This window comes from Desmodus rotundus, chromosome 3 (genome assembly GCF_022682495.2).
Source record: "Desmodus rotundus isolate HL8 chromosome 3, HLdesRot8A.1, whole genome shotgun sequence".
Classification (NCBI taxonomy): domain Eukaryota; kingdom Metazoa; phylum Chordata; class Mammalia; order Chiroptera; family Phyllostomidae; genus Desmodus; species Desmodus rotundus.
Window position 1 is genome coordinate 180470887 of NC_071389.1, and position 21460 is coordinate 180492346.

The 21460-nt window shown below is 54.1% G+C and overlaps 2 protein-coding genes across 2 annotated transcripts; both read right to left on the reverse strand.

Annotated features, from left to right (window-relative positions):
* Window positions 1-6717: 6717 nt before the first annotated feature.
* LAG3 (lymphocyte activating 3) lies at window positions 6718-12484 on the reverse strand. Its single transcript, XM_024579026.3, has 8 exons — window positions 12084-12484; window positions 11663-11810; window positions 11033-11292; window positions 10172-10435; window positions 9481-9756; window positions 7647-7889; window positions 7235-7362; window positions 6718-6930 (listed from the first exon to the last, which is right to left on the reverse strand). The coding sequence occupies exons 1-8, from the start codon at window positions 12139-12141 to the stop codon at window positions 6778-6780; spliced, it is 1530 nt and encodes a 509-aa protein (XP_024434794.2). The 5' UTR covers window positions 12142-12484; the 3' UTR covers window positions 6718-6777.
* A 1428-nt stretch (window positions 12485-13912) lies between these two features.
* PTMS (parathymosin) lies at window positions 13913-18922 on the reverse strand. Its single transcript, XM_053921864.2, has 5 exons — window positions 18444-18922; window positions 15123-15194; window positions 14831-14909; window positions 14630-14691; window positions 13913-14465 (listed from the first exon to the last, which is right to left on the reverse strand). Exons 1-5 carry the CDS (start codon window positions 18486-18488, stop codon window positions 14415-14417), a joined length of 309 nt encoding a protein of 102 aa, XP_053777839.1. The 5' UTR covers window positions 18489-18922; the 3' UTR covers window positions 13913-14414.
* Window positions 18923-21460: the final 2538 nt, after the last annotated feature.

Here is a 21460-nt window from a genome sequence, read left to right on the forward strand (position 1 = left end):
CATGTGCCCTGCCTGGGAATTGAACCAGAGACCCTTGGGTTCTCAGGCCAGCACTCAATCCACTGAACCACACCAGCCAGGGCAGTTATTATTGTTTGACACCTGCAATCCTACTTCTCCTTAAAGTCTCCCATTCAGTAAGGGTTTTACCATTCACCAAGCTGCTCAAGCCAAATAAACTGGGTATCTTTGAATTCCCGTGTGTTTATTTACCAATTCCCATGGATGTTGCCCTTTACATAGCTCTGAGGTCTATCCAAGTCATTCTGCCCCACTGCCACCATTCCCATCCAAGGTGCCATTATCATCTTTTGCCTGGACGATCACACGTGCCTCCTCATGGTCTCCTGGCCTCTCCATTTTTCTTCCTCCGGGATATCCTCTGCACAGCAGGCTAAATTTAAATGTGCACATATAATCATGCCATTCCTCTACTACGAAAAAACGAAGTGGCTAGTTCAACTTGCAACTCCAACACTTAATGCAGTGTTTCCACTGGAAACAGCCACCGCGCTTCCTTTGCAGCAGAAGGGCTCCTCTCACTTCGCATTTCACAACAAGCGAGCAGTGCCATATCTCATTCCATAACAATGTAGTCAAGGGTTGAATTTTAACAAAATTAATATTTACTGCTTCATCAAGGGCATTCTTAAGTGAAACTGGCATTAATTTCTTCATTTTTTACTGCAAGTGGCTGGTGGTGGAGAATACAACGTCTGTAGTATGATTTGGCTCCACTGCTGAGATTTGTGCTAAGGTAGCAAGTCCTCTATCCCAGACTGCTTTTGCAACATCATTGCAATCTCAACATGCATATTTTATTTTTATGAAAATAAGGGGATCTCGCAAACCCCCTGTTAGGGACTCAGGGACCCCTGGGGGCCACATTTTGTGAACCACTAATCTAGGAATTTTTTTATTCATTCTTCAGATCTTAACTCTCTGTCCAGGTCTCCACTGTCCCCAAAGTCTGTTTTCTTTTCTTCCTTAGTAAGCCCTCGATCTTAGAGGAGCTCTGGCTGCCCAGACTTGTTATACTTCCCAGCCTCCTTTGCAGCTGGATGTGGCTAAATGACTATTTTAGTTAATGAATATAAGTGAAAATGTTAGGTTCACCACTTAAGGAGCATCCTTAAAAGGAGGGTATATGTCCTTCAAGGGGGAAGTGTGCCCTTCCTCAGGCCTTCATCCCCTTACTGCAGCTGGAATGCAACCCCCCTCCCACCTGCTCTCTCGTTCACATTACCTAGCAGGCTCCTATGAGCATTTATTTAAGTTTGTAACCCCTGATCCTCTATTCATTCATGTATTCAACAGTGTTGAGTGTCTACCAGACCCAAGGTACTCTGCTGGGTGCTAGGGATGTTAAATAAGCTAGACATAGTCACTGCTCTAGCCTGTGATGCAGACACTAAACATTTAATAATTTCATTACGATTAAACAAGGGCTACAAAGGGAGAAGTGCAGGGTGTTGGGAGAGCTTATCATAGCGAACTTTATCTCAACCTGGAGACTGAGAAAAGTCCCAGTAGGAAGTGTGTATCAGTAAGCATTGGGCTCTGCTACCAGAAAATTCAACATGATACAGGCTTGCATGAGACTGAAGTTGATTTCTCACCTGGAAGAAGTCTGGAGGCAGGTGCTTTATAGGTGAGGGAGGTGAGGGGGCTCCCCATTGTGCCCCAGAGGCTGGATTTGGGCTCTACCATCCTCCACCCATGACACCCACCCCCACCATAGCCTGAGAAGGCTCCTCAGGTTCCTCAGCTGAAATCAGGGTCCCTTACGGTAAGACCTCCAATGCCTTGTGCCGCTTCTCCCCTGGAAGCACTACTCCAAGTGCAGTGACTATGGAATTACTGACTGTTCAGTGTCTGTCTTACAGACTGGAGTGGTGACCATGTCTGTCTTACTTAGCTCCCAGCAGAGTGCCTTGGGCATAGTAGACCCTTAATACTTGGAAAATCTTTTTTTATATATTGAATTTTATTGATATTTATTGATAGTAAAATTGGCTGTGGTATGTACATCCCACCATAAAACGTACCATTCTGGCCATTTTTAAGTGGATAGTCTATGGCATTAGTACATTCACATAGCTGAGCAACCATCCCCACCATCCCTCTCCAGAACTTTTCACCTTCCCCAGCTGCAACTCTGAACCCATTAAACACTGACTCCCCGTGCCCCTCTCCCCAGTTCCCGACTGTTGAATACTTTTTGAAGGGATGAATGGAGGGGGAGTGGATCAGGTTACAAACTTAAATGCCTACAGGAGTCTGCTACGAAATATAAATGAGAAAATCAGCTTGGCTGTGAACAATAGGGAGGGGTGGGGACTGAGGTAGGGCAGCTGTTAATCACAGAGCTGCAGCTGAGCTGATAGTAGACGTCACACCAGAATATGAACTCACTGTTGTCAGCTCTGCCAAAATTTCGAGAGAAGATGGAAAAACTAGACATTTATGTAATGTCTCCTCATTTTAATGTTGGCAACTAATTTTGTTGTTGTTGCTCTGACACTGGGCAAATCAAACAAAGCATTCCAAGGGCTGGGTATAGCTTAGGGCCCACTGCTTGCACCAGGTAGCCTGTGTGACACCATTTAACTCTTGGGTCTGTGACCTGTGAACATCTATGAAGGTGGGATCCCAAGAGTCAACAGGCTCCAAGAACCTGGCTTTCTCTCTCTGGAATTTCCGAAGAGGAAATGAAAAGAGGAAGAGAGAGCAAGTTTATACTGAACATTTAGAAGAGCTGTGTGCTTTATGTGGCTGTGTATTCTATTTGATCTTCACAACAGTGATAGGGCATAAATATTATCCTCTAGATCATACCGATAAGGATACTGAGGCTCAAAGAGTTTAAGAAAATTGCTCAAGGTCTCAGAGCTAGTAACCATAACTGGTAGAACTGGGATTTGAACTCCTGCCTGGACCCCAATGCTTGGATTGCCCCCCTCACCCCACTTCCTCTCCTCTGCGTTAAGGAAGGCTAGGATGGTGACTGAGAGTTGGCTTCTCCCACAGCGGTGCAGGGGTGTAAGGCCTACAGCCCCAGCTGGGGCTTCTGAGGCTTAGCACCACCACTATCCTGCATATGTATAGAGTGATTTTCCACTTTCAAAGCACTTTCACATACACTAGCACAACATTTCATACATTTTTGGTAGGTATTACTATCCTCATTTTGCAGGAGGAGGAACTGAAGTTAAGCTATCTGCTTCATAACAGGGCTGTAAGCATGGAGCACGGGGATTTCCACAAGTCTCCCGTTCCTGGTAGAGAGCTATTTTTGCTGCATGGAGGCTGTCTCCAGATTGGAGGATGGGGAGAAAGTCAAGCGGGAAGGAGAAGAGGGGAAGCAGATGGAAACCAGCCTCAAGGCTGACAAAGTGTTGGAGGCTGGGCTATTGGAGAAGGGGCAGGGCTGTCTGTGGAAGCCTGTGGGAGGGAAGATGGGAGCCCCCAGGTGCAGTCCTGTGGTGGCCTCCTTACCAGAAACATCTGCAGCTGCACTGGCACCCTCTGCAAAGGGGGTTGGGGGCAGGGCTTGGAGATGGGGGTGTGGGGGAGGGGCCGCAGAGCCCGTTCTCTGGGAAGTAGACTCTTTTGGAGAGCTGACCTACCTCCACCCCTGCCACGTTCTCCCTAGCTCCACGACCAACTTCTGCAACTCTCAGAAGGTGATTTCTGGGCGTCCCGCACCCCATGGGAGCTATGAACAGGAAAATTTCAGAGCCCAGTTTGAGCTCAGCCAGCTGGCACCTGCAGCCTGTTGGATAAACTGTCAGCCACAGAGTGAAGCAGACAGAACCCATCCCCACCCCAACCTTCAAAGGGCAAACTCCATCTTGGGTGGGCCCAAGCAAGGAAACCTAAGCTCCTAACTTACCTCCTTCGTGGGAGGGATAGCAGCAAGGACCCAGGCCTGAACTCTAACACCTCTGCCTGGTGTGGAGAGGTAGAGCATGGAAATGTCTGGGCCTACCATGCATCATAAGGATAAGAAGACCAAAGTCAGGGGAGGGGGACCACAGGTCTGGATGAGCACAGCATGGCCTCTTGCCTGACACACTTGACTTGGCAAGGCTCTGAACTCATTTGGCCTCCAGAACTTCTGGACAGTGGACGCAGAGGAGGCTGTCGGGTCCCTGCAGGACTGGGGGTAGAGGTACTCAGGGACACCTCTCTCCTCTGGCAGCCTAGGTCTTTCAGGCACTCTTCTCCCTGTGTAGACAAATTGATGCAGGACGACTCCCAGTGATTCCTACCTCCTTCAGTTTATACCCTTCTGTTGTCCCCTCCCACATTGTACTAACATTGGTCTGTGTGACCAGCAGACTAGGGCAGAAAGGAAGATATATTACTTTCCGGATTAGGTTATAAAAAACATGGGCCCTGGCTGGTGTGGCTCAGTGGATTGAGTGCTAGCCTGCGAACCAAAGGGTCACTGGTTCGATTCCCAGTCAGGGCACATGCCTGAGTTGTGGCTCATATCCCTAGTTGGGGGTGTGCGAAAGGCAACCACACATTGACGTTTCTCTCCCTCTCTTTCTCCTTCCCTTCCCCTCTCTCTAAAAAATAAATAAGTAAATCTTTTTAAGAAAGAACATGGTAGCTTTGGTCTTGGCCACTCCCTCCCTCTGGGGGAAGTCAGTTGCTCTGCCAGGAGCAACCCAACAAGAGGCCCATGTGGGGCAGAACTAATGCCTCTGGCCAGCAGCCACCTGAGGATCCTTCTTGGAAGCAGGTCCTTCACTTCCGCCAAGTCTTCAGATGACTCCAGCTCTGACCCACATCTGGGCAGCAACCTCACAAGAGACCCTGCCCCAGAACCACTCGATTCAGCTGCTCCTGGATTCCTGACCATGTGAGAGAGGGTTTATTGTTTTAAATTACTGAGTTTTGGGATGATTTGTTATGTGGTAACAGATAACTGATACCCCCTTCCTTTTTAACAATGACCTAAGATGATCCCTCCTTCACCCCCACCAGCCCCACTGAACTACCTGCCTCCTTGATGCCCCTTCCCCTCCAGGTCCCCAGCCTGGAACACTAGTTCGGCTCCCAGATAAATGTGGAGATGCGGGATAAATTAACCTAGCTCTCTAGAAGGACTAAGAGAACACAAAAAGGGCTGGAGGTTACCTTGCTAGAGCTTTGAGGGGAGAGGGGGAGGAGCTGAGGGTGTCACCCCCTAGGAGAGAGCTCATAGGGAAGGGGGTAAAAGCTAATAAAAGGATCACTGTAAGCACAAGCCCCACACCTTTTCCTCCTTCCGCTCTTTGCTATTCACTTCCTTAGTGGGTGAACAAGGTGGCCCTACACTCTGCCCTGTCCCCTTTCTGCAGGAACATGGGGAAGTCCCTGCTAGACACTGGTGAATCCTCAGTGACTACTTTCATAAGCCCAAAGGGCATAGGATGTTACCTAGTAGAAAGGAAAAGTGCCACCCACAGAAATTTCCAGGAAACCCCTGCCCCACTAAAACATGGGGGTTCCTGCTCCTGCAGACCTGTTCCCACTCTCTTTCAATATATTTTCCCTCCTGTCCAGGGTAAAGTTCCCTGACAGAGCTGTCTGTGGCCAAAGTCCAGAGCCCTGCACACACTGCAGGCAGAGGCCTAGGTCGCTGTGGGGTGCTGTGGGCTGAGGCTGTGTCTGTGCTCTGCTGACAACAATCTGTGTGGCCCCATCCAAGACAGAGAAACAAAGCCGGGGGCAGGCAGGCTGGTGGGTCTTCTATATCATCATTATCCCACTTAATAGGTGAGGAAACTGAGGCTCAGGGAGATGAACTCTGGCCACATCAAAATAGCTGAGGTCGGAGGTCGGAAGCCAGGTCTCCTGATTCCCAAAGCTGCAGCAGCAGCCAGCTGTCTTGCTGGCTGTTCTTGTCCCCACGTGGGGCCTTTGTTCACTGCACTCTCCTTTGTCAGGCTTGGATCATAACCTTGCCAGGTCCAGGGCTATGTGTCCCGAGGCTCTCCTCGAGGGCGTAGACTCACAGGCACGCGGTCACGAGGGTGCTCCACAAAGGCGGTGCCCACGTGCAAGGATATGTGCCCACCAGTCCACCGCACTGCTAATCTCCTTGGGCCTGCGCTTCCCCCCTCCCCTTCCAGTGGTGTGTGACAAACAGTGACCACTGGGTGGCAGTGTGTTCTCATGCCTGGGAACAAACAGGGCACCTAGAGCTAAGGAACATGGAGGTGGGGGCAGAGGCAGATTGGAACTTCAGCCAACAGCACAGACAGGTTGCAAGACTTGATCTCCAGGGGGACTTGACATGATAGGGCTGTTCTGCGAGTGTGCGTGTGTGTACACACACACGCTGCAGCTACAGGGCAAAAGACAGTTGCTGAAGTGAAGCCGAATGTGGGTGGGGTGGGCCAGAGGAATAAAAATATAAAGGAAACCAGGGCAGCCAGCTCCATATGAGTGATATGGGATAAAGGATGGAGGAAAGGGCTGTAGAGGTAATGGGTGAAGGCTTTTTGGACCTTCAGAAAAATGACAACCCAGGAGAGAGAGAGAATAAGAAAGAGACCAAGGAAGAAAGAATCACGGAGAAGCCAGGAACAAAAAGAGGAAGATAAGAAAGACTGGCTGGGGAAAGTAGGTCAAAAGGCTGAGGTGGGAGAAGGGAGCACCCAGAGATTGGGGAGAGACAAGAAGCTTCACTGAACAAGAAGGAGCCAAACTCAGGCTTGCTGCTGATGGGAGTTTATTCGGACTGAATTCCAGAGACCCACTGGCTGCTTCAGCTCCAGGTCAGGGCTGCTGTGGCAGTGGCTCTGGCTCCAGGTCTGGCTCCTGCTCCAGCTCCGGTTCCAGCTCCGGTTCTTGCTCCAGATCCTCTATCTTGCTCTGGGCCCGAGGTGGGTGAATCCCATGCTCTAGAGCAGAGAATCTTCTTGGTCGCCACTGTGGAAAGGCATGGAGGGTGGGAGAAAGAGAAGAATGAAGAGAAAGAGAAGAAGGAGGATAGTGGGTCCATCTATTCTTTCTCAGCCCCTGCCTTCCCCATCTGGTCCCAGGCCTTTTCTCAGCCCCTTCAAGCCTCCCTTGGGTTGTTCAAGCACAAGGGGTGCCTGGAATACAGAGACTTATGAAGAAGGGTTCAGCATCCACTTTAGTCACCTTTCCTGAGGAAGGGGTGCCAGACAGCACTGTAAGGACTGGAGAGAAGGAAAGCCAGAGGCAGGGGGAGGGGAGTCCTTGAACTCACCCGTCTTCTCCACAGGTGAAAACCTAAGGCTCCGGTCACCAAAAGGAGAAGGAGGACACCAAGGGTGAGAAAGAGAGGGAGATGGCCTGTTTTCGGTGCACCTGGGGCTCTCTCAGCGTGCTGGGCACCTAAGGAGAAAGTACAGGATTAAGCATAGGGTCCCAGCAGAAAGGGACACCCTCATGCCACACCCTCATATTTTACAGATGCAGACAACAAGGCTGAGAGTTTAAGGGGCTTGTCCAGGATCATTCAGCCAATTAGTGGCAGAAGTGGGTTGGGACTAGACAAGAGCTGGAGGCCAGGTCCCTCATAGGAAAAAAAGAGCTGGGAGGGGGTGGTGAGGGCGTCTGCAGGTAGGAACAAGATGACTAGCCTGGAGTTGGGGCTGTGGTGTTGTGGGGTCTCAGACCTGGGCCAGACAGCTCCGTGAAGTATATGGTTGTTCCAAGAAGCCTCTTCCCCTGGTACAGGTGACACTGCCAAGGCTGAGAAAGGAGGATGGCCTTCTCTACCTCCAGCCAGGGTCCTGGAGAACTCCTCCAAGACCGTTTGTCCAGGGGGCTCCACACAAAGCGCTCTTGTCCAGATGCCGGAGTCACCTCACAAAGCAGTTTCCTCAGGTTGCCAGGTAACCCAGAGGATTTGGGAGTCACTGAAAACATTAGAGGAAAGAGATCTTTTGAGTCCCCGACCCCCTTACTTGACACCATAGATTCAACTCCCAAGTCTCAATCACAATGCACTCCCCTGGGCTCTGATTGGGTGAGGCTGAGGGGAGGAGATCAGGGTCATGGCCAAATTAATCTTATGAAGACAAAGTTCTGGTGAGATCACTCTGCTGCTCAAAAACTTTCCTGTTGCCTTCAGGGGACTGTTCTAACTCAGACTGGCCTGGAAGGATCATGTAACAAATACTGTTTCAGATTCTTTTACACTACTGTCTACTTAAATGCTCAGAAACCCCCAGTACCTATTAGATGAGTGGCCCCCCAATACACTTTCCACTTTTCCTGTTTCAACAATTTGAATGATATCAGTGCCCCTGCCGTGAGAGGTGCCCCCTGAATGAATGTGCCCTTTTTCTGAATGTTTGGAGAACAGTGAATTGACCTACTGATCTTGAGACAAATCTGAACAGTGAGTGATAAGGTGAGCAGGAGGAGACCAGTGGTCAAGGGCCTTGGGCTGAGCCTGGGGTACAGGAACCTGAGGATTTGGTGACACAGACACCTGAGTATGGACCCTGAGTCTGGCACTTCCCAGCTGTGTGACTCTGGGAAAGTTACTTCTCTATAAAACATCTCCCGCTGAGTTGTCATGCGAGAGCATGGGAAACTGACACACAACAGTGGACCTTCAAGAAGACCTTGGACAGAAAGAATTGGTAGGTTGTGGTGACTGACTAGACTTGGGGAGAGAAGCAGGCTAGGCTTCAGGGGGAGCAGGATGCAAAGAGTTATTGACAGAAGGCTAAGTCAGCAAGAGGATTGGGCGTGAGGAAAAGATGGGGTTCAGAGTGAGACTGAGGTGTGACTATGATAGCTAGGGAGAAATATCCAGGAAGCATGTGGAAATTCAGCACTGGCCCACAGAAAATGTGTTATTTGTTAGCATATTCATTTATTCATTGAACCAATGTACATTATTAAGCAACCAACTATATGATGCTACTATTTAGTGGCCACAGGTGAGTACTACAGACCCAGCCAAGTAACCACCATTGGTGATTGATTGAATCACCAATCAATCAACACATTTTCTGAGTTTTCTTTTAAGGTGTGTTTGTTTTACACTGTCTTGAAAAGCCCATGATCAGTAAATATTTGCTGACCAATGGACTGATTTATTAACTCCTCCCAAATTGAGGCCATTTCCTGCAACTTTAACCAGAGCTCTGGCCCCAAAGTGTGACAAATATTCTAGAAATATATTCTACCCTTTTGGAACCATTTGAACTTTTGCTGCCTCTCTTTCTAACTTCTCAGACCCTCCCCCTGGTTCAGAGCAGGGGATCCCCTTAGACAAGAGTGGAACATTCATCTAGTGACTCAAGAGGGATTTTCAGTTTCAGTTCTTGACATATGGGGGCGAGAAAAAAGGAGGCCGCACGGGGCGGCCTCTGTAAACCATGCCCCTGGCCTGACACCGTGAGGCAGACTCATCCAGTCTTCGCCTGGCCAGACTTCCCTCCCTGCCCCAGCTCCCCTGGGTTGGGAGCTACTCCTTTCCCTCACAGGACTGACCTGTGATGACCGCCAAAGTGACAGTGGTACTGTGCTGCTGCCCCTGCAGATGGACGCGGCAGGTGTAGGTCCCAGCCTGGGCCTGGCTCACAGCCTCTAGTTGAAGGGTAAAGTTGCCATTGTCTCCAGCCACCAGCAGGTCAGGGCCTCCACCGGGAGGGGTCCACGTGGCAGTAAGGGGAGACGGGGTCCTAATGCCAGGAGGCAGTTGGCAGGGCAGCTCCACCCTGGAACCTGCTCCTGCATATACTGTCAGGGGGACTGGCGGCTCCGGACCTGGAGAGAAAAGGGGCCCCAGAGTTAAAGCAGGGAGGGGGAGGTGGCAGAGGGGAAGAGCACTGGGTTGTCATGGAGGGGAGACAGAGAGCGAAGGAGGTGGTCCTGCCCGGAAGAGGGCTAAGGAGCAGAATAAGATGTATGAACTGAAGAGACTCAGAAACCCAGGATGTGGGCTGGGCCAGCTGGGGACTGAAGGCTGGCAGTTGAGGTTGGATGGCCGAAGGAAAGTCTACAAGAGAAGGCGGCTGAAAGGTGGCAACAGGAGGAAGATAGAAACCAGACAGTGAGGTCCAGAGCAATCACATGAGGTGTTAGCTGCATAAACCCTGCTTTGGGGATCTGTAAGTTGGGGGGAGGTGACAGGGGGGCAGGAAGGCATTGTGGTGGAGCGTGAAGGCAGACGAGAAATTACCTAGAACAGTGAGGTTGTATATGCTGGAGACATTGAATCCATCTTTGTAGGTGAGGATGCAGCCCCAGGGCCCAGAATCCAAGGGGCTGACTTGGGGCAGGAAGAGGAAGCTTCCAACCAAGTGGTGATGGGGGGACTCCTGAATAGGGACTCTGCCAGGGCCCCGGAACCAGTGCACGGAGGCTGGGAGGTCAGGGCGGCTGAAGGAGCAGTTCAAAACGACCCAGTCGGAGGTCCTGAGAGACCCTGGGGGACTGGCAGTCACTGCCCAAGGATGAAGAAGGGTCGTTAGCCCTACCGCATTTCCCCTCGCAGCAGACCAGCGAAGCTGGAAGCTATCTTTTCCTCCACCCCACTCCCTCCAGCTCAGTGCTTGGCACCTGGAAATGCTTAAAATGGATGCCCAGAGTCTCCTGCCTATTTCCCCTGCCTCCAAGTTTGCTCGGCTTGATCTACCCTTCCCTTTCCACCAGGCCTCGCCTGAGGATCCTCACTAGCCCACCTCCTGAGCCACAGATGTCTGAAATGAATCACTCTAGCCCCGCACCCTCCCTCGCCCCCCAAGGGGTGCCTCTCCTCCTCCACCCTGGCACTCCCACTGTGGGTGGGGCAAGAGGAGCTCAAGGGTGATACAATCTCTTCAAAGGCACCCCCCACACACATAAGTGCTTTCTCTGGGGGCACCTTCTACTTAGCAATCCGATTCCCCACCCCCTTCCGCTACCCTTCTGGGGGCTCGCTGTCAGGGCTTAGGGCGCATCCTTAGAAGCACAGCCTCGGCCCAGCGCTTCCTGCCTCCGGATGGCGTGGAACTGGGCGCCCTCCTCCCGGACTGGCGCCCCTCGCCCCGCCCCCACCTACCCCAGGCCTGGCCCACGCGCAGACGGAGGCGGCAGGTGAGGGATCGGTTCTTGAGGTACACGGCGGCGCTGTACTCGCCGGCGTCAGCGCGTCGGGCCGGGCGCAGCCAGAGCGAGAAGTCCCCGCGCTGGAGGCCGCGCTCTTCCAGCTTCATGCGGGACTGCAGGGGCGGCCGCCCGCTGCGCAGCCCCCCAGGAGCCAGCCTCAGCACAGTATAGGGGGTGGGCGCCACGGGGCGCGAGCCCCTGGTTGGGGGCCGGCTGCGCGTGGGAGAGAGAGATGGAGACATTAAAGGGGAAAGCAGTCTCGGGGGAGATGCGGTCCTGCCACACTTTAAGCATATGGAAGCCCACCCGGAGGGAAGATCTCTTGACTGCTAACTGTCCTGGTCCCCCTGGCCTTGGGCCAGCACCATCCCCTGCTAGCAACTCATGGGATGCAAGGATGTGGGGAGTAGTTTTCAGAGGAAGGACCTAGGGTGCATAGTGGCAGGGGAGGCAGGCCACTGGCTTTAGAGGGACTGACAGCTCAGGGGAGGGCACCAGGGTCTGCTTTGGGCCTTGGGTTATGAGTCTGGATGCCATTGCTGCTGGATTTGGGAGTTCTGTTGCCCAAGTTTGGGGTGCATACCTGTCTGGTAGATGCTGCCAAGTGACCCCTCCTGTTCGAAGAAGGCTGGGATCCTGGAGGGGGATTGTGGGGCTGCAGGGAAGCTGGGCAGGAGCCCCCTCCTGGGCCCACACCTCCGGGACCTCTGCCCCAGGTCCTGGTGCCTCCACTGGGGAGGAAAAGAGAGGCCAAGGGGAGGAGCCATGAGCCAACTGACTTAGGAGTAGAGAAGGAGCCTGAGGAAGACCAGGGGTTTTGCCCCTTCCCTGCCAAGGGGGAGCCTGAAGAGAAGCTTTGGGGCTGAAGGACTGCCCCAAGCAAGGCATGAGAAGAATCCACCCAAACTAAGAATCTTGGCTTTTGTGCAGTCATCCAGACATCCCTGCTGACCCCTCCTGTGTGTCTGGAGGTCGGCCCTCCCAGAGGGTCATCCCCACCTTACCTGGAGCCACCCACAGCAGTGGCAGAAGCAGCAAGACCTGGAACTGGGCCTCCCCCATCTCCCCCTGGGCCCTGGCCACAATGAGCCCTTCAAAGGGAAGAGGTCAGAAAGTGAGGAAAGACAGCCTGATAAAAGAGAGGTTCTGCTACGTGGAAGATGGAGGAAGAGAACCTGGAGAAAGAGGGACACAGACAGAGGCCTGGAGAGAGAGGGGAGGAGCCAATGACCTGAGGCTGGAATCCAGAGGAAAGCTAGACAGATCAGGGCGGGTAGGGTTGAGGTTGGGGGGGGTCCCAGGGAATGGGGCAGGGCAGTGGCAGAGAGCTGAGCGGAGGCAAGGTGGATGTCTTGAGCTGGGAGACCGGTCTGCTGCTCCCAGGGCCCTTGCCCCTGTCCTTCTGCCTTCCCTCCACCTTGCCCACTTCCCCTCTGCGTTGCCCCCCCCCCCCCCACCCCAGGGCTTACGGTTTCGCTTCGCAGTGGAAAGTCTGAGGGGGCTGATTCCCAGCAGCATTACCCTCCACCTCTGTGGTGGCGCTCCCCTTGTTTATTTCCTCAAGTCTTGGGTGTCCCCACCACCCCCTCCATGCCCTCCCCCACCCTCTTGACTGTTCCCTTTCCCAGGACCTTCTGCCCTTGTCTCCAGACCATTTCTGCCTGAAACGACCAGCTTGCTCACCTGTAAGCTGCCTCCTGTCAGTCCCAACATTCACTTTTTTCCTGGCCAGCCCTCTCTCTGATACTCATCCCCTTCCTCATTTCTTTAACCTCCCAGAACTTCATTGCTCCTGTAGACCTGCCTTCCCCACCCATCCAATGATTCCGGGGAACAAGGTTAACAGGAAGCTGTACTGGACCCAAAGGATGGTAGGTCTGGGGAAGAGCACCGCAAGCCCAGGGAGAAGGATAGCTACGTGGTATTGAGCCTTCAGTATGTGCTTGGCACTATATTGGACACTTTACATACAGCCACTCATGAAATCTAATGTTATGCCATTGTACAGATGAGGAAACTGAGGTTTAAATATTTGCCAAGGCGTTATGGACTGCGAAGACAAAAACTGTGTCGTCCTGACCCTGGGTGAATTATGGGTTTCTTTTGACAAGCATGGTGGTGCTGAGTCACACACACCCTGGCCCAGCTCAGACCCCTATTTATTCAGCATCTGCTCCCAACCCAGAGGTTCTGCGTTGGCAAGGGTGGTACACAGAAATGCTGAAACCCTGCAAGATCAAACTCTAGAAAAACTGAGGCAGAAGTGCTAGGGAAGGAAGCCTGAGGCTTTCAGAGGGAAACTTGCTCCTCACCCCACCCAGCCTAAGGAGCCAGCCCAACAGGGAGTGGTGGAGGGTGGGTGTCAAGAACTTGCAGCCAGCCCTGGTAATACAAGGGGCCCTGGAGTTCTCCACTTAACCTGGTGATCACTTCCTCAGTGCCAGGCAGAGGGACAATTCTGATGCCAGGTAACCCTCACTCCAGGACCCAGGCCTCCCAGCCCTCTCCCACTGCAGGGGTGGGACTTCCTGTTTCTTTGCCTGGTTCAGCACAACAGGGCTGGTAGCTTTCCACTGGGCTCAGCAGTGTCTAGACCTGGTGTGGGCTAGCAGGGAAGTATGTGTGTGTCGCTTGGGAGGAGCATCCCCAAGAATCCAAGACGAGGACAACAGTCAGCTCTCAAAGCAGCTGCGCTCCATGCCCGCCCCTGGCAGCTGGCCTTGTCTTCTCGAGTGGTGGATGTTGGACAGTCCTTTTTTATAGAAGGTAAGGGTCCTGACAGAATGTGACATAGCCACCCTCCTCCCTCTGCCCTGGGAAAGCAGGAGACAGGTTAAAAACAGAAGCGCGACCATTTCTTTATTAAATTATACAAAAAGGGGGGTGGAGGGGGGCAGCTGTGGGGCTTGGTCCCAACCCTGGCCCCACCCCGGCCTGGCGCTGTCTGAAAGGAGGGGATCTGAGGGAGACCCAGGGATCAGGCAGGGTAGGGATGGACAGGACAGGCTAGGATGCAGCAGTTAGGAAGGAGAGGCTAATGGAGGAGGCGTGGGAGTGGCGGGGAGGGGGGGAGAAAGGACGAGAAGAGAGAAAGGGGCAACTGGGGACCAGCTGGGGAGCTCAGATGGAACAGGTCAGGACATGGCGGACGGCAGAGTGGAGATGGTGGGGCAGTGTCTGGAGAGGTGGACATGAGAAGGCTGGGAGAAAGAGGGTGGCAGCTCTGATGCAGGGCCCAGAGCAAGGAGCCAGGTGAAGAGTGGCTGCACTCATCTGTTCCTGCCCCCGTCTCCAGGCCCTGGGGGGCCTCCCACCCCAGCCCATTGGCAGGGAGCTCATGCTGATGCCCCATTTTCTGTCTTCTGCCGCTTGGGATCAGCTTCATCCTGTGGGGAGGAAGAGAGATATTATATGGGAGAGGGACCGCCCCCTGTCCCTGCCCTGTTCCAGCACCCACCCATGTACCACAGGAATCTGGGTCCAAATCCAAAGGGCGCCCAGCCCCTGCTGCATCCCTGACAGCCCCTCAGGCCCCACAACCAGCCCAAACCTCCTCTTCAGCAGCTCTCTTCAGCGCGGGCCCTTCGTCGTCATCATCTTCTTCTTCCTCATCTGAGGAGCCAGAAACGGGTCATTGGGGAAGAGCAGGAAGCTCCATCAGACCCCCTGTGGTCGCCCTCAGCCCTGTTTCAGGTCTTCAAACCCACCCTGACTCTGTTCCTTGGAGCCCAGCCTCCCTGCCCCTCCCCACCTTCTTCTTCCCCTTCATCTTCCTCTTCTCCGTCCTCAGCAGTTTCTTCTTCTTCTTCCTCAGCTCCATTCTCCTCTTCCTTTGGGGACCAGAGAAGGGAGCAGGGTCAGGCTGGCTGTTTGCCTCCACCCACCAGCACCACCAATGTCAAGGGGCACTGGGAGGACCCGAAAGGTGAGGCGAGGAGGATGGGAGAAGTCAGAGGAAAGACAGGACCCAGCCTCCCAGGAAGATAACTGGAGAGGGATGGTGGGCAGATGTGGTCACAACCCCCAACCCTGACCCTCAGCACCTCCACCACTTCTTTCTTTCGTTCTTTCCGGCTGGCCTTCTCCTCCACCTTCTCTTTCTTCTCCTTCAGGTCCTGCAAGAGAGAAAGAGGTCACCTTTCTCTTACCACAAATGATTTGCAGCCCTGAAGTCCCTCTAGCCTGGTTCTCCCTCTGTAGTGAGCTTCGAAGAGTGCAAAGTGGAGAAGGCAGCCTCAGCAGCCTGGGGTCATAACAGAGGCTCCAGGGTCTTTTTAAAATTATTATTATTATTAAATTTATTGATTTTAGGGGTGGGGAGAGAGACAGAAACATCTATTTGTTGTTCCACTTACTTTTGCATTCATTGGTTGCTTCTTGTATGTGCCCTGACAGATCGAACCCTGTAACCTTGGCATATGGGGACATCACCCTAACCAACTGCACTACCAGGCCAGGGCCAGTACCAGGGTCCTTAAGGCCACAAAGGGGCTGAGACCAGACAACTTCTTCCCCAAGACTCAGGGAAGATGATAAGTGAGAGGAAAGGGAATTAAGTGGCCGAAGTAACTGCTCACCATCCCCATCAAGTTCTTCCAAACTTTACTGGCTGAAGAGTGCAGCTCAGCAATGCAATTCCCCTCCATCTGCTCAGAGCCCTGATGCCCCACCCCCTCCTGCTGCAAGCCCAGCTCTGCCTTTTGTCTACCTCTGGGGCCTTTCCTGGTACTCTCTCCTGGGCACCCCTCCCAGCTACCAAAGCCTCTGATTCTCTCAGTCTGTGGGTATGTCCCCAGAGTCCCCAGGCTCCTACTTGGGCAAACACCACAGGGGTAGGGAGAGCACCCTAGCCTGGTTCCTGGCACCCTTTTTTCCCCACTCCCCCCTCCAAAAGGAAGTTCAAGTAGTTTCCTCTTCCCTAATGCCTGTGGAATGTTCACGGTGTGGTGGAAAGGTAGAAATAACCACTTCCAGGGGATATAGGTCAAGTAAGATAAAAGAAACATGGAAGAGAGTATGGGACATGGGAGATGAAAAGAGGCAAATCCTGTGTCTGGGGTGGGACAGGAATACAGATGGGGAAAATATCTGTCTCTAGGACCCTCCCTTGGCACTGCCCCTTCTTCATCCCAAAATCTCAGCAGGCACATCCTAATATCCTTTGCTTTTTTTTTTTAATCCTCACCCAAGGACATTTTTTTCATTGCTTTTTAGAGAGAGAGGAAGGGAGAGGGAGACAGACAGAAACATCGACGTGAAAGAGGAACATCAATTGGCTGCCTTCTCACAAGCACCCAACTGGGGATCAATCCCGCGGCCTTTCAGTCCACCTCCACCGGATAGTGCTCTAACCAACGGAGCCACACCAGACAGGGCCTAATGTCCTTTTCTGATGTGGCAGAGGAAAGTGCTGGACAGTCCCCCCTCTATAGACATACCGGCACTTCCAGTTTTGATTCCAGGCCTCTTCCCACCCCACCCTTGTCAACCATTGAACGACTGTCTCCCTAGGATCTGATCTGGTGTTGGGGTGCAACTCCGTGTTATCTGATTCCGTGTGGATGGAAGTTTTCTATGTGAGTAGATCACCCTGGGAGGGTATGTCCTTTCTGGAACAGGGCTGGGGATAGGAGAGAGGGCTGGTGCCAATGCTTGGCCTAGAGGGACGCTCAAATCCCTTCTCCCTTTCAGGGGAGCATAGAATGCTCTCACTCCAGCTAGGTTTCTTCGTGTCACTTGGCTGCCCTCATTTCTTTGCCACATGGTAGGTATGACATTTCCAATACCTGGTAGATTTTCCCCTCCATGCTGGGCCTGGAGAGGCTGGGACTTGCCAGCTTCTCTCTGGGCCCCAGCACCAGGTCTGTGTGTCCCTGGCCTGAGATTTCCATCTGGGCTGATGGGGGGAGGGAGAGAGTATGAAAAGGAGGGCGGGGGACTACCAGAGACCGAAGTCCAAGGGGCTGGGCCCTCTCCTCCCTGCCCTGTCCTCCTGGTCACTGTCCTTCCATGATCCCTTTTCCAGGAGGGTATGTGACCCAGGTCTTGTGCTGAGCAGCAATCTGGCCTCATTTACTCAACACAGGCGCACACACTGACACAGGCTGACACCAGTTCACACACAGCTACAGAGGCGCGCCCATGCGACCCGAGGACACATGGCCTGGTGTTTGGGTATTCTGACACACTCTGGACACAAACAGCACAAGAGCACAGCGGGGCCACGCAGCACTCACAAAGCAGCAACATGGCTCCAGAACACCTATGTCTCCACATGCACACATGTAACTGCCACAGGCAGTCCCACACACTTGCTGAATTTCAGACATACAAAGACACCTACTCAACAAAGTCACATGCCACCACACAGCCCACCCGAAGGCCACACAGCACACCTTGTCAGATCTCCAGAGCCCCTCTCTTTCCACTGTCTTTAACCCCACGGGTTCCCTCTTATCACTTCACAGGCTACCAAGAAGCCTCTGTGACCTCCTCAGCAATCCCCCTACCCCCAAGATCGGGCTCCCAGCCCCCAAGCCCTGGCCGAATTAATTTCCCAAGGCGACACTCAGCAGGTTCCCTAGAGAAATTAAAGGCTGGAAGAAAGGCAAGGGCAAACGGATGGGCCACAAATGGTAGCTGACGAGAGCAGGAACGGCTCCATGCAAGGCCATGCAATGCTGAGCTGAGGCCTTTTCGAAGGCTATTCCGGCCTTGCTTCTGATTTTTAGGGACTCAAGATTCTTTAAGTGTCGGGGGAGAGGCTGAAGGGGCGCTGAGAGAAAAGCCCGCTGAAGGCCATGGGGGAAGGGATGGATATTGATGTAAAGAAAGGAGGGAATGAGAAAATAGAGGCAGTAGCTGTCCAAGGAGAGCAGCAAAAGGCTGTCGGCCTCGAGGGGAGGGGCCGAGAGGAGCAGCCTCCCGGGAGAGTACTGTTTACACCGGAGGGTCTCACTCAGCCGAGGAAAGATGAGGTCAGACTGGAAGGAGTGACGGAGAAACGGGACGCGGGCAGAAGGGCGCGAGGGAGGGGGCAGGTAAAGTGAGCCGCGAAGAGCTCCGACGGGAAACTGGCCTGGACGAAGGCGCGCGGGCCTGGCCGGGAGAGGGGTGGGGACGGCGGCCGGGCCCGATCCGGGCCGGGAGCGGCGCTCGGGAAGCTAGAGGGCGCTGGCGGGCGGCGCGCCGAGCTGGGTAGGCAGCGCCAGGCTGGGGAGCGGGGTGGGGGGGGAGGGCGGATGAGGGTCGGCCGGGATCCTGCGCCAGGGCAGCGTGGGGCCGTCGGGGGCGGCCTGGGGCACACGACCGTGGGGAGCCCGCGGGTCGCGCGGGGCCCAGGCCGCGGCCGTCCCTGCCCGTACCTTGGCGCTCAACTCGGCCGCTGCCTCCACGCTCTTCTCCGACATGGTGCCGGGGCCGGGGCCGGGGCTGGCGGGGAGCCGGGGTCCCGGGGCCGGGACGGAGGGGCCCTGGACGGCGGAAGGTGGCCGCGGCCGGAACCTGGCGCGGTGGCGGCGGCGGCGGCGACAGCGGCAGTGGCGGCCGCTCAGCAAGCTGGGTCTCTGGAAGAGGCGGCAGAGGCGCGCGGGGTGGGGCGGAGGTGGGTCTGGAGTGGAGACCCGCAGGGCTGCGGCCGTCCACAGAGCGGGCGGAAGGGCGGTGCGGGCGGTGGCCGGCACGCTCCGGCCGCGGTCGCTAGGTCCTCAGCTCGCCGCCCCCTCACCCGCAGAGCTGCCGCCGACCAGCCGCTGCCGCCCCCGGCCAGAGAAACCGCTTATAAAGGCGGCGCTGCCCGACGGGAGGGGCTTCCCAGGGGTGGGGCAGGCGGGAGCGGGGAGGAGAGGAGAAGGGAGGAGGATGAAAGCGGAGGTTGGAGAGGTGGGGATAGGAGGATGAAAGCGAGGGGAGGGAGAGCGCGAGAGGCGGGAGGACTAGACCGGGAGGGGGAGATGGAGAGGCTGACGGTCGCGGAGAAAGGAGTGGGGCGCGGAGGTGGGAAGGGGTGGGGTTCCTGCGGGGAGGGACCTCTCCGAATTCCGACCTACTGCCTATGAATGCGGAGTCTGTCTTTTGGGAGCGAGCTGGAGGGATGACCAGAAACCTGCCGACCCCCCTCCCCACCCAAAGCCCTGAGATTTTTGCCTAGGGATGGTGAGGGGAGCACAGGGAAGGGCTGGGCAGGTATTTGAGAAACCAAACGCTTAAACTTGAGGAAGAGGGTGGGGAGCTACTTCCACATCACTCTGGATTTCCCCTCATCTGGCATTTATCTGCATTTTCTGCGGGACCTTGAGGGAGGATGGGGGAAGAAAGGGCAACGCACCCTCTGTCCTGCCCTAGGTTGACCTGTGTGACCCTTACTGGGTTCTAGTGTTCCTGGCTCCTCTTCGTGCGCTGAGGGGGTCAGAGGCCCTCCAGTCTCCTTTCCTCTCTTCAACATCTGACCTTTCTTATTCGCCCATCTCACCTCACTTTTCTTCTGGTCCTTCTAGTTAGTTCCCTTCATTCCTCCTCATTCATCTCTACCCAGACCCGTCCCTCACAACCATTTATATCACACATTTCCCTTATTCTTCTGTCACCTGTGCCGTGCTTCTCATTTGCCCTCTTCTACCCTTCCGCCTCGGATATCTGCCTCCCAAACAACACGGTTCTGGTCTCATCCGAGTCTGCCACCTGGCCCTATATCCATAGTTGATTTTCCTCAATTTCTCTTCATATCCTTATTTCCCACAATTTCCCTTTCTTTCCTTTTCTCTTTCCTCTGCTACCATCTTCCCCAGTCTCTCAGAATTATGTTTGCCTCCTTTGCAAAGGGTTCAGGTCTGGAGTTTCAGCCCCACCCTACTCCATACATCCTCAGTTCCTGGTCCCTCAGTCTCAATATCTTTGGGTCATTTTGAGAGGCTTGGGATTTCAGGAGGGCACGGGTACTGGGGTGTGTATTAAAGGTCACAATGTGTGTGGGGTGGAAAGCTAGGCTTTGGAAAAAGATATTTTTGGTGTGTGCACTCCCATATTTGGTTACCATGATCATTTCTCGTCTTTTTATCATTTTCTTAATAAAAAAGGCGCACTGGATCAATCATCATTTAGTATTTGAGTGCGGAAATACACCATCTTTTGGTCCCTTGGTGTACACATCTCCCAATTTCTGATTCTGAGGCTCCCTTATCAGTTTCTCAGTTTCCCTCTCCTCAAAAATCTTGGAGCCCCACCCAGGTTTTTCCTTGCCGGACTCTGTCCATCTTTCTCTGAGAAATCTCCTTCTCTCAATCTGTTTCTCTGACTCGCTCTCTGATGTCTTTAGCGATCTCTGACCCTCTCCATCTCTGTACTCTCTCGTTTCATTTTTCTCCTCCCCCCCCTTTTACCCTCCCCACAAGGCTCCCCTGTCTCCCTCCCTCCCCGTCAGTCTCTTTCCTCCCTCTCCTACCTCCCTTTCCTATCCACACCCCCCCCACCCCACCCCACCACCTCCCAGCCCCGCCTGCTGTCTCGGACACCCTGCTGGGCTCTTACCCTGTTGCCCTGGTAACCGCCCCCCACTCCGGTCACCTCCATTCCCCTCCCCCCTCCAATCCCCGCCACCAACAACCTCCATCCACCTTCCTCCTATTTTTCCTGAGAGCCAATAGAAACTCTGTTGCCAGGTGGAATGCTCATTTGAATCGGCCAATCCAGGAGCCTAACTGCTTGCCCTGCCTTATATGGGGATTTGAGGAGGGCCACTCCCCCCACTCCAGCCCCACAGGGGATCAGCCCCTCCGTTGCCCTTTGCCCGCTCTGGAAATAGTCTGGGACCCTCTCTTTATGTCACTCTTCTGTAAGGGTCTGGCCTCCCATTTCTCTAACTGAGACCACCGGGGTTAGTGTCGAGTGTGAGCGGGCCTGTGGGTTGGGCCTCAGGGCCGAGGGTGGGAATGAGGTGTGATTAAGAAAGGGGAGGCGGAGGGAGCCGGGAATTTTGCCCAGGGAGGGGTGTCTGGGAGCGGAGGCAGCTGCAGTGGAAAATTCCAGGGAGATGGAGAGGCAGAGAATGGGAGTCCTGCCCCAAGGCCCAAGGGAGTGTCGTAAGAATCTAGGAGTTTGGACACTATGGTCCGCAGGGACCACAAGAAAAAGACCTAGAAAGCCGGAGGCCTGGATCTAAATCCCTTCCTGCGTGAGGAAAGCATCCTTAGCCTTCCCTGTCTGGTTGGACAACAGACTAGTCTCCTGAAGTCTTGGCTGCAGGAGAAGGAAGCTGGAAGTCAGAAGGGGTGAATGTGGAGTGGGTGGGATTCTAAAAGCCAACCCCCATAGTCCTTGGGGTCAGACTCTGCGCCTCTGGGGCCAAACAGTGGTTAAATGCCAGCCTGGGTTTGATCCTTTCCAG